This window comes from Plectropomus leopardus, chromosome 19 (assembly GCF_026936395.1).
Source record: "Plectropomus leopardus strain MGB_pleo_1.0 chromosome 19, ASM2693639v1, whole genome shotgun sequence".
NCBI classification, from domain to species: domain Eukaryota; kingdom Metazoa; phylum Chordata; class Actinopteri; order Perciformes; family Serranidae; genus Plectropomus; species Plectropomus leopardus.
Genome location: NC_142194.1, coordinates 12,018,364 through 12,032,721, shown reverse-complemented (window position 1 = coordinate 12,032,721; position 14,358 = coordinate 12,018,364). Strand labels below are relative to the sequence as shown.

Here is a 14,358-nt window from a genome sequence, read left to right as displayed (position 1 = left end):
TCCAGGTTTCACCTAACATCAGGGAGACACATATGAAATATGGGGTTTGGGGTCCTTTGCCAGAAATTTTTGGAGCATTAAACATTTTATTTCTTGCTTTCTGGAGAATCATTTTGCATCAATTTGTGCCTTTTCTGCATCAATTTATGGTGTAAATAGCTTTAATTTCGTCAAAGTAAAAGTCCTCTGCTACTTTCAGGTTTGTTTTTTTTGCACATATTCTAAATATTGAGGGGTACATCTCCCCTGCGTTCCCCCCAAAATCTACACCCATGCAAATGTCTGACATCTCCAATAGGATAATGCATCCCTTGCATGTGTGTGTATGAAAGTGTGATCAAGCCCCAGACAGGGCACAGCATCCAGCTATCAAGTCCACATGTAAATAATTAAAGCACTTTTTTTTCTAGAAATCAGGATCAGCGAAGTGCTCTGTTTTGTCTCTAAAACTAAAAGCAAGCCAAATGGAAGGCCCCCCCGATTTCCTTTTGACCTATATATTTCAGGAGGTATCACGAAGAAACAGTCTCAGTTTTAGAGAAAAATACACAAATACCAACATCAAATATTCATCCCTCTTTGTCCCCCAGCTGGTGGGGGCTTTTTCCTTGAGTGTGCATGAGAAGTAGCAAAGTGAGGAAGGTGTGGAAGAGGGCTCGCTGAAGTCATTTGTCTCCCCATCACAGCTCCTCTGAGGCTGCACTTTGAGGCCAGTGAGCACAACAGAAAGAAGACTTTAGGACATCCGTGTCTCCAATATGGACACTATTTATAGCCTTGAGAAAAGCTCTCCGTGCTGTATCACTGGAGCAGCAAAGCAAACCTGGACATGTTCTCCCCCTCTCAGATTATACAGCAAAGGACACGCACAGAGACTTCACTTATGTAAGCCACATTATTCGCACCTTTTAGCGAAAACGTGCAGCTCAAGATGCTCTAAGGATGGGGGTGCGGGTGGGCTCACTCATCGTAATACAGGCCAAGGTGGTGAAAATGAGGCTGGCTTTGAAATGCAAATAGCTCATTGTGCACCGGCTCAGAGCAGAAAATCCACAATGTCTCTCATGCAAAACACATGATCCCATTTCACCGAGACAATCCAGATATGCCAAAATTTTTGTTTGGTTGTTTTTTATTGAAATGATAAGTGGCTTTTTTTTTTGTAAATCTCAGGAGACTGAGACTATCACATGGCAAAATGTTAGAGAACTAAATTGAATTTCAACCATCATCACGTTACAAGGATGATTGCAAAGTAGAGTTAGTGCAACAGATATTCAGTTCAAACTCCAAAGGCAGAACACAAGCGGTGACACTTCATGGGAATCAAGAGCCCTCTACTGGCAGTAAAAGATACAAACCAGTAAAGCACACTATGAAAACAAAAATATTGAGTAATAAACAGTGTAAGGATTACATTTCAGTAGCCGTGCAGGTATGATTATAGATTGTTTGCAAGATAAACCACAGTGAAACATTGAGTAGCTCTGTAACAGCAGCCCTGACAAAAGGCACAACATGATCTGTCTTTAGGCTTTGGCTTATCAGCATTCAGGGAAAAGGCAACATTGACTACATTTGCATGCACACTAATATTCCACTATTACTCCAGATATGACAATACTTAAATTTGATACTGCACTGTAAAATCTGACAAGTTGATTTTACTTAAAACAATCTAGAATCTTGAAAAAAAAGGTAAATATAACTAGTTTTGTTATATTTACTTAATTTTGTTAAGTTGCTGCAACTTAAAAAGGAACAAGTTTACATATCTGTATTCTGCTGGTTGTAAACTAGTCAATCATATTTTTATACTTCTAAACATGTTAACACAAATCTCATAACTTCGTCATTGGCAAACAGTCTCTTTGTGATGATCAAGTTAAGTCAAACTAACTTGGTTTACTGAAGTTGCTAAGATTTCGAAAGAACAAGGTAATGTCAGTTGTCATTTTTAAGTTGCAACAACTTCACAAAATTAAATAAATACAGCTACATCTTGAGTAAACTCAAAAATTAGATATAAACATGAATTAAGATTTATAGTTATATTGACTTTCCTTTTTCATTGGTTTCCAAGATTATTTTAAGTAAGATCAACTTGTCAGATTTGATTTGACTTTGTAGAAATAAATAACAACTTGCCAACAGTTTGCAAGGCTGTAGGTTGGAGATGCACCCCGAAAAGATAAGCTCACATTTCTGGTCGAAAGACTTAGATATGAAATAGTTTTTTGGATATGAGGTAAAATCATGACCTTTAAAAAAGGTGGCTGAAGAAATGAAAGATGGACGGTGTTTGCACAGTCCAAAAAGGTCGAAAACTTTGAAATAATCCTATTTTGACACAAAGACGCAAAAAGGCGGCAGCTTCCCCAGCCACTTTTCCACGTTAATTCAAGTACACACAGCTGCCTGTAAAATATAATGTTAGTGGAATATTCCTTTTCATTAGCCATGTAGACATCTTAGTGGGAATATTGTCTTTTTCTAATTAAAGGGCAAAAAACAAACTATTTTGTGCATGTAAACGTAGTCACTGTAAAAGTTGAACTATGATTGGAAAGGTTTACATTTCAACAACAACACACAAGAGTTTTGTAAAGCTGGTATAAAGTAAAAAAGCTCATTTGCATAGAATCGCAAGCAGGAGTAAAATTCTGGTTAGTTAATATGGACACTTCGAGGAGATGCCTTTAGCAGATTATTATTTCTGACATTCAAAAATGACCTGGGATTTATTTATGGCCTGTTTAAAAGCACTAAATGATCACGTTTGCTGTGACAGATTCAGTCATAGACAGTTTTCTAATACTTGCATAATAGTCTGACACAGTTTCTTATATACTCGTGTACACAGTTGAAATGCTTGGCCGTGAGGTACTTAAACCTCAGTAACACAGATATAATGCTTGTATGAAGATATGAGCTAAATATTTCCTTGTATATGTACGTTAGATTAGTTTAGTTGCATAAATGAGACACTCGCCTTGTTCTTCATTATTCATGTTAATTACAGTTTAGTGGTTTGTTTGAAATTTGATTCTGAGATATAGTTAGTATGGTTATATTATGGTATAGTTAATTTATAAATCAAGTATAAGATTTTCTGGCCCTCTTTTTTTGCCTTAGGACTCCATTTTTTACTCATTACTGACAATCTACTGCGTCTTAAAATAAATCTTCATACTAATATATATTTACTATTTGGCAATCATCTAACACAATATATTGGCAGAAAAATCTTTTGTGTCACTAAAAAGATTACAAAAGAAATAATGTCTGACTGTCAAAACTTTTACTGCATGCACCACAAGTGATATATGGTCCTATAACATTGTTTCAGGGAGGACATAAGTTTTTGTCCTTCTGAAAGCTTTTCGTCCTTTCCTTTAGTCGTTACCTCCGCACAGCTTCAGCAGCAGCTTCTTGTAATCCCCAGAGGTATCACCCTGAGAAACGAAGTAAAATAATTACTAAATTTAAATGTATCACATAAAAAAGGAAGAAGTGAAACTGTAATGGTTATAATAATAATAGTATGGTTAATAGTGGGACTTACTGAGATGTGAGTGTATAGTGATTTTCCGTAAGTCTGAACATACACCTGTCTGATGTCCAACATGTCTTTCTCAGAGCGGGACACCATGATGCGAATGAGGGTGGTGTCCTTGGTCCCTGCTCCCTATAAACACATTGCAACGTGACACTGAAATCCTGTGTCCTCAGCACAGGAAGCAGTTGCTTTGTGAGAATAAAAAGGATAAACTTTGATGACAGACAGGAGGTTTACCTGCATGGCCTTGTGGAGCCGCTCTGCAAAGAAGGCAGGGGTGTTCTTGATGCATTTCACTAGGAAAAAGGAGAAGATGTAAACATGTGAGTCTTTTGTGAATCCGAAAACCAGACAAATATTCCGCTTTCGTTTTACAAAGACAAGACACAACAAACACTGTAAAAAAGTTTTAAAAAAGGCAGGAAGAGTCAAAAGCTGATTATTTGAGTCTGACAGCAGTAATGTTAGAGCCGCTTTAAGTAGGCTAATTCAAAACAGGTCTACCATTTCCTGTTCCTGTGGGTGCCAAATTATATTATTTATAGGTGTAGTTGTTACAGTGCATTAAGTTATTTAACCTATATATAACTTACATGCACATAATATGTGTACAAACTTTGATGGCGCTATGGCAACATGATAAACTAAAATGACTGTGACTGTGTCCAGAAAACTATATCTATAACTAAATAACCATATATTCAAAATTGTGTTACAGAAAAAATCTCTATACCTTTTCAAAGTTTTAAGATTTTGTGGGTCTTTTTCTTGTTTGATTGTCTTGTTTTTTTATTTTCCTTTTATTACTTATTTTCAGGTAATTTTCTTGTTTCTTCTTCTTCTCTCTTTTTTTAAACTAAGTTCCTTTGGGTCATGTGTTTTTGCTCATGTTTTTGCATGAAGACAAACCAATTTGCTCAGGTCTTAAAGGGTTAATAACTGCATTTTGATACAGCTGCAGCCGAACACATTTTCTATGTCTAAAAAGACAATCCATCATTTGCTTTTGATCAATCATGTATTAAAAAAGACATTTTGGTCAAACAGCAGCCTGTTTGCATCTGCACAATATTTTTAGTCCTTCCAGGAAAGCCCCTCCAAATCAACATCTTGACAAATGTCTTCCACATATATTTAAAGCTTCAACATGTTTTTGGAAAGCCACTTCAGTTTGGTCGAGGTTTAGAAAAGAAAACCCAAAGAGCGTACCCACGGCCACCATGCCAGACTCCACATTGCCAGACATTTCCCTGCAGATGCTCTTCTCAATGTCTCTCCCACACATCTGCTGGTACTCCTGGAAGACTAACACAGACAATCACAGGCGAGACAGTTATAGTCATAATGTTTGAAAACATGTGAAAAATGCATTTAAAGGTTAACATGCGTGGTAATGATACTGGAAAAGCATGTGGTCATGTGGTGAGGGAGGAATAATAATTTTGTCGAAGTTCACCAATGTAGAGATTACACACCTGCTCTGAGGTGAGGCCTGCTGCGAGCGCACAGGATGGCATTAAACTGAGACTCATCAGTTCCAACTTTATTTTCCCCTGCAGCATACAGTTTCTGTCGCCCACGCAGACACACACAAATTAAAAGAGGAGCATGATCAGGCTTGCTAATCACTTTCAAGAATGTTACAACAGCAAACCGACATAAAACCGGTACCTGAGCGTCCTGTTTGGCCAGTGAGATGTCAACAGTCTCCCTTTCGTCACGGTTTCCCTAGACAGAGTAAGTAGCGCTCATTAAAAATTGCGTGGGCGGAGTACATTGGCAGAATCAGTAGAGTCTGTTGTGAGAGAGCTCATGTGAGTCAGGTGTAAAAGAGGCAGCAGCTACCTGACAGAGAGAGACCAGCAGTCTGCGGAAGTGACCTGATGTGTCGCCCATGATGGCGTCCTCCAGGCTCTTCCCGTACTCTGGAAGGAAGGTGTGGCGTTTAAGGTATTTGCATTTATTTGCATAACATCTGTATTTTGTTTAGACACTACTTTCTCCAATCCATTTTCCAACTACAAAAAAAAGAGCAGATGCACTACCTAAAATTAAAACACAAATTTTTAACATGCCTTAACTACTAAAAATAAAATGTAATGTAAAATGTTTATCATATCTGAAGTTCCTCAAATACAGGCTGTATGTCTATATTACTCTAATTTGTGTGGTCACATTCTTTACTTTAATAAACTGTTTTGTCTTTTATCAAAGTTGTTTTTTTCTTTGTCATTTTTTTCTTTTTTTTCTTATCCTTTATTATCTTTATTATTGTAAATAATATATTGTAAAAAAATATATTTTTTAAAAGTTTTTCATCACTGTTACCATCCATCTATTTTATTTTATTTTTATATTTATTTACTTAAAACATTTTTTTTCATATTATTATTATTTCAAGGTTTAAAATTATTTTTTCTAATACATTTTTATTAATGCTATTACCATTTCTCTATTTCTCAATGTATAGAGGTAATTTGCTATGTATGATTTACTTTACCCTGAAAATGTAAATTAATAAAAACTATGGAGGGAAAAACATCAAGTTCAGAACTCACCAGCTTTCTACATTGGAGCATGATGAAAGAATATCATCTGGCAAGCTTCTTTTTTTCATTGTTCTATTTTTGTTGTTGTTTTAGGAAATGCATAACTTCAACAACATATCTTTCCTTTTAGAAAAAGTATGGGATTGTTACATTTTTTCTGTGTCAATTTTTTTTACCCCGAATTATACTTTTCAATTTATTTTTCTTTGTTTTCCTGTTATTTTTTAAACTAGTTTTTGTATCACAAGATCAGGTCATCGCCATCAGTCTATTTTATTTCATTTTTATATTTATTTATTTCTATTTTTCAAATTATTATTAGTATTATTCATTTTTTTTTAACATTTAATCACAAATGGCTATCGAAACTGAACTGATTTGTTTCTGCCCTGAATACTTCATTAAACAAAACTGTGGGGGGAAAAATAACCAAAAAAAAATAAGTTCAGAACTCACCAGCTTTGTAGATTCTGGTGATTTCATTGATTTCTGCATTGGAGCGTGATGAAAGAATCTCAATCAGACACGCTTCATCAGTTCCTGCACCCTGCAAAAAAACAGAACAGCCTCAGCAATATACTCAAATACACACCTGCTACATAGAGTTAAAATGGTGAACAGTCAGAGGTCTTCAGCCATGACTCAGGTCTAAGATTGTCTGGCCTTCACTTGCATTTAGAGGACTTTCCTTTTTGCTCTTATTTTCCCATCACATGATGAGCCACACTGTGGTTTGGCCTACAAAACCAAAACTGAAGCATCTGCTGAGACAACAACTCGAGCTTCCAACCTTTATAGCCTCCCTGCATTCAGATGCATCAAAGTGTGCAGGGCTCTTCAACATAGAGAGAACCAGTTTCTCAAAGTTTCCAGTGAGCTCAGACTTCAGATCGTGGATTAAATCCTAAGAGGAAAAAACGCGAAACAAAAAACCATGAGAGCAAAGTCGGGCTAAATATACAGCAGCTGCCATACAAGGTCAATAAGAAGGAGCAGATTACAGAAGGAAGTTAAACTGTAAAAGACACACAAAAAAAGTCAAACAAATAGCAGAAAACATACCTTTCCATAAGTGGTTTTATAGGCTGCTACCATTGGAACCCTCTGCTTGTTGGTACGACTTCCCAGAAGTTCAATAATGGCGTTTTCATCAGTGCCTGTTCGAAATATGTCAGAATCAATTTATCATTTGCAAAACAATAAACTTCTCATAAAATATTCAAAACACAGTTTACTGACCAAAACCCTTCATGGCTTTTCGAAGAACCTCAACATCCCTGAGTGGATCGGCCCCAGGAAAGTCTTTAATAGAACCCCTGTATCCTTTCTGTAAAGAAATAAAAGATAGAAAATATAAAAAAACGCTAGAGGATAAAACACAGCAGGGTCACAAATGTTATTTTTAGCTGTATGTGTACAAATCTCAGGTACTTAATTTGAGTATTTTCTTTCATGCCATTTGAATTTTATAACTCTACTCCACTACAACTCAGAGGGAATATTGTTCTTTTTACTTCACTACATTTATCTGACAGCTTTAGTTACTTTACACTTTAAGATTAAAATATGATAATATGATAAAGATTAAATAATATTAAAATATGATGTTTTGTTATGAATTAAATTACAGATCAGTTTATACACCTGTAATAATTAATTATTATTAATTATCGGTTAATTCACAGAAAATTAATTGACAACTATTTTGATAAACATTCAAGTCTTTCTATTTTCATTATCTTTTTAGAATATTGAGGTTTGGGGTATGCTTTTTTTCCTTTTTTTTTTATCAATTTTGAGTTTTTTGATAATTTTTTAATCATTTTAGAATTTTGTGTTTCAGGGTCTTTTTTCTGTTTTTTGTGAACAATTTTTAAGGGGGGGTTGTGTGTTTTTTTTTTTTCTTTTTGTGTTTAATAATTCTGAGGTTCTTTTGGAGGGGATGTCTTATTGTTTTTAAATAATTTTAAGCTGTTTTGGGTGTGCTGTTTTCTTTCTTTTGTTCTTTCTTCTTTTTTTCTTAAAAAGAAGAAATTTTTTTAGTACATATTCCTAGATATACTTTCTTTTACTTAAGTAACATTTTACATGCAGGACTTTTACTTCTACAGAGTATTTTCACAGTTTGGTATTAGTACTTTTACTTAAGTAAAGGGTTTGAATACTTCTTCCACCACTGACTGCAACATACTTATTGCATGAAGACATATGCATCTTACAGAAATGGCAGGTGCCTGAGGGTTGGACGGAACTCCACTTCCATATGCGGGCATTTGTGGACTAGTTGCGGGGGCTCCTGGGTAATTTGGCATGGGCTGGCCGGGGGCGGGGCCCCCTGGGTATCCCTGCTGAGCCCCTCCTGGCTGCAAACAGAGGACAGCTGTAAGTGCTAAGTCCATGGTGACAAACTTCATAAAGAACAAATACCTTAAGGTTTAAGTAGGAGATAAGGTGATTTGAGCAAACACGAGACTTAGCTAAAGTATGTCCATATGTTATTAGTGATGTAGCACTGCAAAGGTAAAGAGTGAGATAAGAATTTACGTACTGGTCCTTGGCCACCTGGTGCTGCACCCCAACCTCCGCCTGCAAAAAAAATATTGACATAACAATCACAATGCAATTCATTTAAACAACAAATCTGGTTTCAGCGGCTGCATGTTAGGGGTGTGCCATATCATATCGTCTATGATAATACCAGTATAATATTTAATATAATAAGAAATATTCATACTGTTTATTTGGCAACTGTTAAGATGTGTGATTGAATGTATTTCTTTTATTTTGTTATAATATTAATATTTTATACTGAATCTGAATAACTCTGAATTACTGTTGTTGTTTACAAACTAAAAAATGAAAGATAATTTTCAACTAGTTTTTACTAGATACTTCAAGGCAAACTACATGTATGTTGACTTATACAACTGTAGCACTAATTTTGTTGCAATTGTATGTTCTTGAAATTAAATAAATGTTCTCAGTATTTTTGTCATATCGTCAAGAATATTATCACAAAAATATCCTGAAATATTGTGGTATTATTTTAAAGTCATGCAGTCCACCTCTACTGCATGTTTAGAACTTTTTGTCAGGAGAAATGTGCTGCATTTCATCCTCACAACCTAAAAGACTATCTCACCTGCAGGCATGGAGGGATAACCTCCTGCTCCAGACTGTCCTGGGTATCCTCCTGCCTGAGGAGGGAAGCCTCCAGCTGGAGCAGGGTAGCCCCCAGCCTGAGGGGGGAAGCCCCCCGCTGCTGGAGGGTAACCGCCTGCTGCGGGGGGGTATCCGCCGGCCTGAGGTGGGTATCCGCCTGCCTGTGGGGGGTAGCCTCCTGCTGCTGGGGGGTAGCCGCCTGCTGCTGGAGGGTAGCCACCCGCTGCTGGGGGGTAGCCGCCTGCTGCTGGTGGGTAGCCGCCTGCCTGGGGTGGATATGCCCCTGGCTGAGGTGGGTAGCCTCCTGCCTGTGGTGGGTATCCACCGGACTGAGGAGGGTATCCTGGGTAGCTCATCTTTAAAACCTGCGGGTGACAGAAAGTTATGGCTTATTACCATGATGTATAAGGGCCATCATGTGGCTGTTTTCAGGCTGTTCCCATGCATGGTTTGTATGTATACCTGCAAAAGATAATGCAGCAGAATTTGTGTATAATATGCACAATCATAAGTCAGTCATTCACGAATCACGCAACCGAGAAGACTGTGACCGTGTGACCAATGTCCTGATCAGAACTTAAAATGAACTTTTTGACTCATCGGCCAAGGTGACTGGTCAATGAAAAAATCCACCTGGCAAACATTTTTTTACCAGAAAAAATCATAAACTGCTATTTTTCACATATACATTTGTTTCAGTAAATTTAATTGAGATAATAGTGTATTATGTTGAACACAAACCTTGAGAAGAGGCTGGAGTAAAATCTGAAGTACACCTATTAATTTATATAACACGGATCATCACCACGGCCTCAGCATGTGAATAAGTTCAGTCTGGTAAGCAGTGATGCAGTGTACATATCTAGGGCTTTTATTGTGAAAGCTAAGAAGGGGAGAAGTGGGGATGATACACTGTTGTTGACAATTAAGGAGGCATTCTTGGTTTAAACTATGAGGCCTCTGTGTTAGTATTATATTACCTTCATTTGCACACAACTCCAGCTGGCAGCAGAGACGTGGCAAATGACAGTTAAGCAGACCAGCTGATGTCACTGCCGCAAAACTAATAGCGCTCGAGACGGTTGTATTCGGTGTGTGCATATGTATGACAGAGACACACACAGATGCTGAGGAGTAGCAGAGCAGTGCGCCACTATATTACACCAAAATGCAACACACTCCCAATATTGTTTGCAACATGACTATTTTGATACAAATATTTACCAGCCAGTGTAGCAAACAGCCTCCCGTCATTTACTCACGAAATGAAAAATCTGCACGCGTTTGGTGCTTGGTGGGAGTTAATTTCAGACCCTGAATGAGAGTAAAGAAGGAAGTAGTTCAAAAAGAGCAAAAGCCTGAGTAAGGAGGTGATATATGGGTCAAACAGACACAGGACTTGCGCCCAGGAAACTGGTGTTTGTGTCTTGTGTAAAACCAAATGAACACCGAGTCATTTTAAGATACACTGTCACCATGTTTCTTTTCCTAAACCAAACCTCCATATCTTTACTTACCTAAACTTAACCTATGTAACTTTACATCATCTATGCAACTTGATCACACCATTCGTGAGGCACTACTAAGTCGTCATGTGTGCCCTTTAGTAACATTCATTGTCCCCTCTCTAAATTTAGAGCTCTCAATCTACGCTGGAATAGTTTAAGTAGTCAAAAAGGCCAACATTTAGCATTGGGAATTATCCAACACCAGCATATATGCGATTAACGTCTTTATTTATCAGTTCTCTCTAAAAAAAAAAACAACACAAACTAATACTCAACCTTTCACCCTGTACTCATTTGGTGTCATCATAATAAAAAGCTCCTCTGCTCTCCACCCACGACTTCTCTACGTTAATAAATGAGCTGCAACTTTAGACAAGGATCTCGCTTGAGTGTCTCGCAGATTACATTTCACAGGTCATGGCCACATTTCCATTATGTCAACAGACACTCACTACTTCCATCTGCCTGGGTCTGTCACATATGATGATGACATAAGAGTTCAATTTTTCTTCCCCTTTCCATCCAGCAACTGCATAATGCAAACTAGCAAGGGTTCCCAAATCTTTTCAGTTACACATTTGTAAACTCTATTTCATTACATCCTGTTGGTCCCGGTCCTGTTGGGATCCCGTCCAGTTGATGAGTTGTCAGAATTACACAATTATTAGATGCCTCTGTCTTTATCATCCTGTAACTTACTAAAATAATGATTACAGCTGCAGGTCTCTCCGCTGTAATGACTCATAATTATAGCAGACTGTAAATATGTGTGGTTTACACACACACACACAAAGAAATGGGAATAAACATGGTTTGTTTTTGTACGACACAATGACCTACAGGCTGCGCAGGAGCGGCTCTGTAGTGGGCTTTTCCTTACAGTGAATGATGCAAACAGTCCACTGTTTGGCTCTACAAACACAGCTTATGGAGAGTTGCTTTCAGGCAAACAAAAAGCTATCGAGTGTAGGTTTTGTTAACCTTAGATTTAGTTATTCTGAATTTAAGGATGCAACATTAGATTTTTTGGGCAGACATAAACACACTGCGTTAGCGGCGACCTCAGGAAGGGCGTTTGATTGTTGACATTTCCCCCTTTCCAGCCCGCTTCTTTGGACCCCTGAAGACACTGCTGAGGCTTTTGACTGTTATCATAAATACCAGTATTTCCGTCATTGTACATCACACATTTACTACCCAAGGACAGGCTATATATGATCACTCCAAAGTTGTTTATACCAAACATAATAATCATTCAAGCAGCTGACGACATCTAACAATTTAATATTATTTTTGTTGCATTGAAATTTCGTTTCTTGTTTTTTTAAATTATAATTTAAATGCACAGTGGGCTAAAGCCTTTTGATTATTTTTGACACAGATTGCTGGTGTTCATAGAGGTTACACTTTATGACCCTTACAGCACCGGTTTATGCATAATTATACTGCCTTTAAAGTGGACCCTTGTACCTTTTGTAATGTGATGGATGAAACATTAGAACATGTTTTCCTCATGCCCTGTGTCCAAAAGATTTTGGTTAAATATATATATATATAAAAACAAATATCAATTAAAATAAATTATGTTCTAACTTTTAACATTTCTAATAATTTCTTATATAGATAATCTAAACAGGGTCTCCATGGGTAAACTCAGGCCTCGATTTAATGCTTTTTTAACCAAATTTAAGACTTGGACAAATTATCTTTTTCATATTTAAGCAGTTAAGTAAAAAAGTAAGAAGTTGAATTTGGTCTCATGCACAGGTAGGTTGTATGTATAAATATGGTTATTAAAGTGATCGAAATAAATCTATTTTGTTTCAAAGGTAAGTGAAACAGGTAACATATTTATTTCTCAGAAGTCTACTTAAATAAAACTAGAACATGCCAGAAATATGTATATTAAAAACACAAATATTTCAGAATAAAACAACTTTAACAGTCTACAATTGTAAGTATTGTGTGTGACCTTCCTTTCCACTAAGCGTGTCTTGAACTCTCTTGTGCAAACAATACAAGATTTGCTATATTTACATCGGGCGGCGTTCAAGACATTTCCAAAGCTCAACACTGATAGTTTGAGTTACCTTTTGTTATCCATGTTTCACACTAAATATTGACTTCAGTCTAAAGAAGCATTTTTTCTGACTTTTTTTTTTGGTGTTTTAATGCATTGTATGCACACATATATGTATATACATATTGCTGCTGTTGGGTGCAAACCTCCTATCTTCAAAATTGCCATTTTTCAGGAATTAGAAAAAAATGCTGTGTTTTCAAAGAATCAGATGGAGGTAAGAGGTTTAATCACAACTTTTTTTCAAATATATTTCATAGGTTGAGAAATGTAAAACCCACTGACAGACGTAGAGACATAGAACTAATTCAGAAAAATAGTGAAAAAAAGGCATGTATATATATATATATATATATATATATATATATATATATATATATATATATATATATATATATACATACACACACACACACACACACATATATATATATATAAAATACACACATATGAGAATACATACAATGTATTCAAAGACCAAAAAAGTCAGACTGACATCTTTTTCTTAGAAAAATAAACACTACAATGGCACAGGACAGTAAGGGGAATATCACCACAGAGCCATTTGGGAAAAAGTTATAATAAATAAGTGTGTCTATATTCATTACAACTTTACTAAAGCAACAAATCTATGGGGCCTAAGACCGTTGCACAGTACTGTACACTTCCTCTTTATTTTTACATGGTGCACCTGAAAGCAGCAAAAAAAAAAAAAAAAACCCTAGTCTGTCAAGTAATCACAGGCCTTTTTCTCTCAACTCGCCAACTGGCATTTTACTGTACTCTTATAATTTTCTCCAATAACAAGCCGTAATACGAGTGTAACGCCCATATTTGCTATGATGCCAAATTTTCCATCTCACTGTCATCATGCTCACGATGTCCTAGAGTTTGTACCAACCCCGCGTACCGCTAACGTTACATAATGTTCCCAAAACGAAGTTAACGTTTCGCATTTAGCATCGGTGTTAACACACACCGGCCCGGATGGTGAATCCCTTACAGATGTTTGCAGTTAAAAGTAGCAGCACGCCATTTTTTAGACTTTTAAAAATGAAGAAAGTACGTTTGTTGCTGTTGGGAAGCTCAACGCCGACTCTGTCTGTTTAATCGGGCGAGGCTAATTTCTTACATTCCGCAGTAAGCTAACAGTAACCCGAAAACTGTTACTTTTTTAACGCCGTTGTCGTCTGAAACTGGGTTTTAACGTTATTTGGTGATGTCTGCAGTGCAAAGAGGAAGATTTAAGGTTACTCACTTATCAGCTGCGGACTTGAGATCCAGGAAGAGACGAGCAGAGAGCAGCAGAGAGTAGTAGCTCCGGAGGTGGGTGGGTCCTCAGCATTGTTTCCGTCCTGCAGCAGTAATAACCTTTGCTCCGTTATATTATCCACAGTCAGAGGGCAGAGCCTGATGTTGACTCAGCCGGCTTAAACTCGACATTTTTTACCACAGAGGACACTGGGATAGTTGTCAGGAAGTGATTAGATTTGTTTCCAT

At 36.9% G+C, this 14,358-nt stretch overlaps 1 protein-coding gene across 1 annotated transcript; it reads right to left on the bottom strand.

Annotated features, from left to right (window-relative positions):
- Positions 1-1,114: 1,114 nt before the first annotated feature.
- Positions 1,115-14,269, bottom strand: LOC121963473 (annexin A4-like). The gene is made up of 15 exons (XM_088070316.1): positions 14,117-14,269; positions 9,251-9,635; positions 8,657-8,694; positions 8,328-8,471; positions 7,348-7,435; positions 7,171-7,265; positions 6,899-7,012; positions 6,565-6,655; positions 5,405-5,484; positions 5,231-5,287; positions 5,035-5,128; positions 4,769-4,864; positions 3,797-3,855; positions 3,566-3,688; positions 1,115-3,455 (listed from the first exon to the last, which is right to left on the bottom strand). The coding sequence occupies exons 2-15, from the start codon at positions 9,624-9,626 to the stop codon at positions 3,396-3,398; spliced, it is 1,515 nt and encodes a 504-aa protein (XP_087926442.1). The 5' UTR covers positions 9,627-9,635; positions 14,117-14,269; the 3' UTR covers positions 1,115-3,395.
- Between the last annotated feature and the right edge of the window lie 89 nt (positions 14,270-14,358).

Coding starts and splice junctions, on each gene's coding strand:
- LOC121963473 (XM_088070316.1), bottom strand. CDS start 9,626: ATGAGCTACCCAGGATACCCTCCTCAGTCCGGTGGATACCCACCACAG. Junction 8,695..9,250: donor TTATCCCTCCATGCCTGCAG/GTGAGATAGTCT, acceptor TTTTTTTTGCAG/GCGGAGGTTGGGGTGCAGCA. Junction 3,689..3,796: donor GGCTCCACAAGGCCATGCAG/GTAAACCTCCTG, acceptor ATGTGTTTATAG/GGAGCAGGGACCAAGGACAC.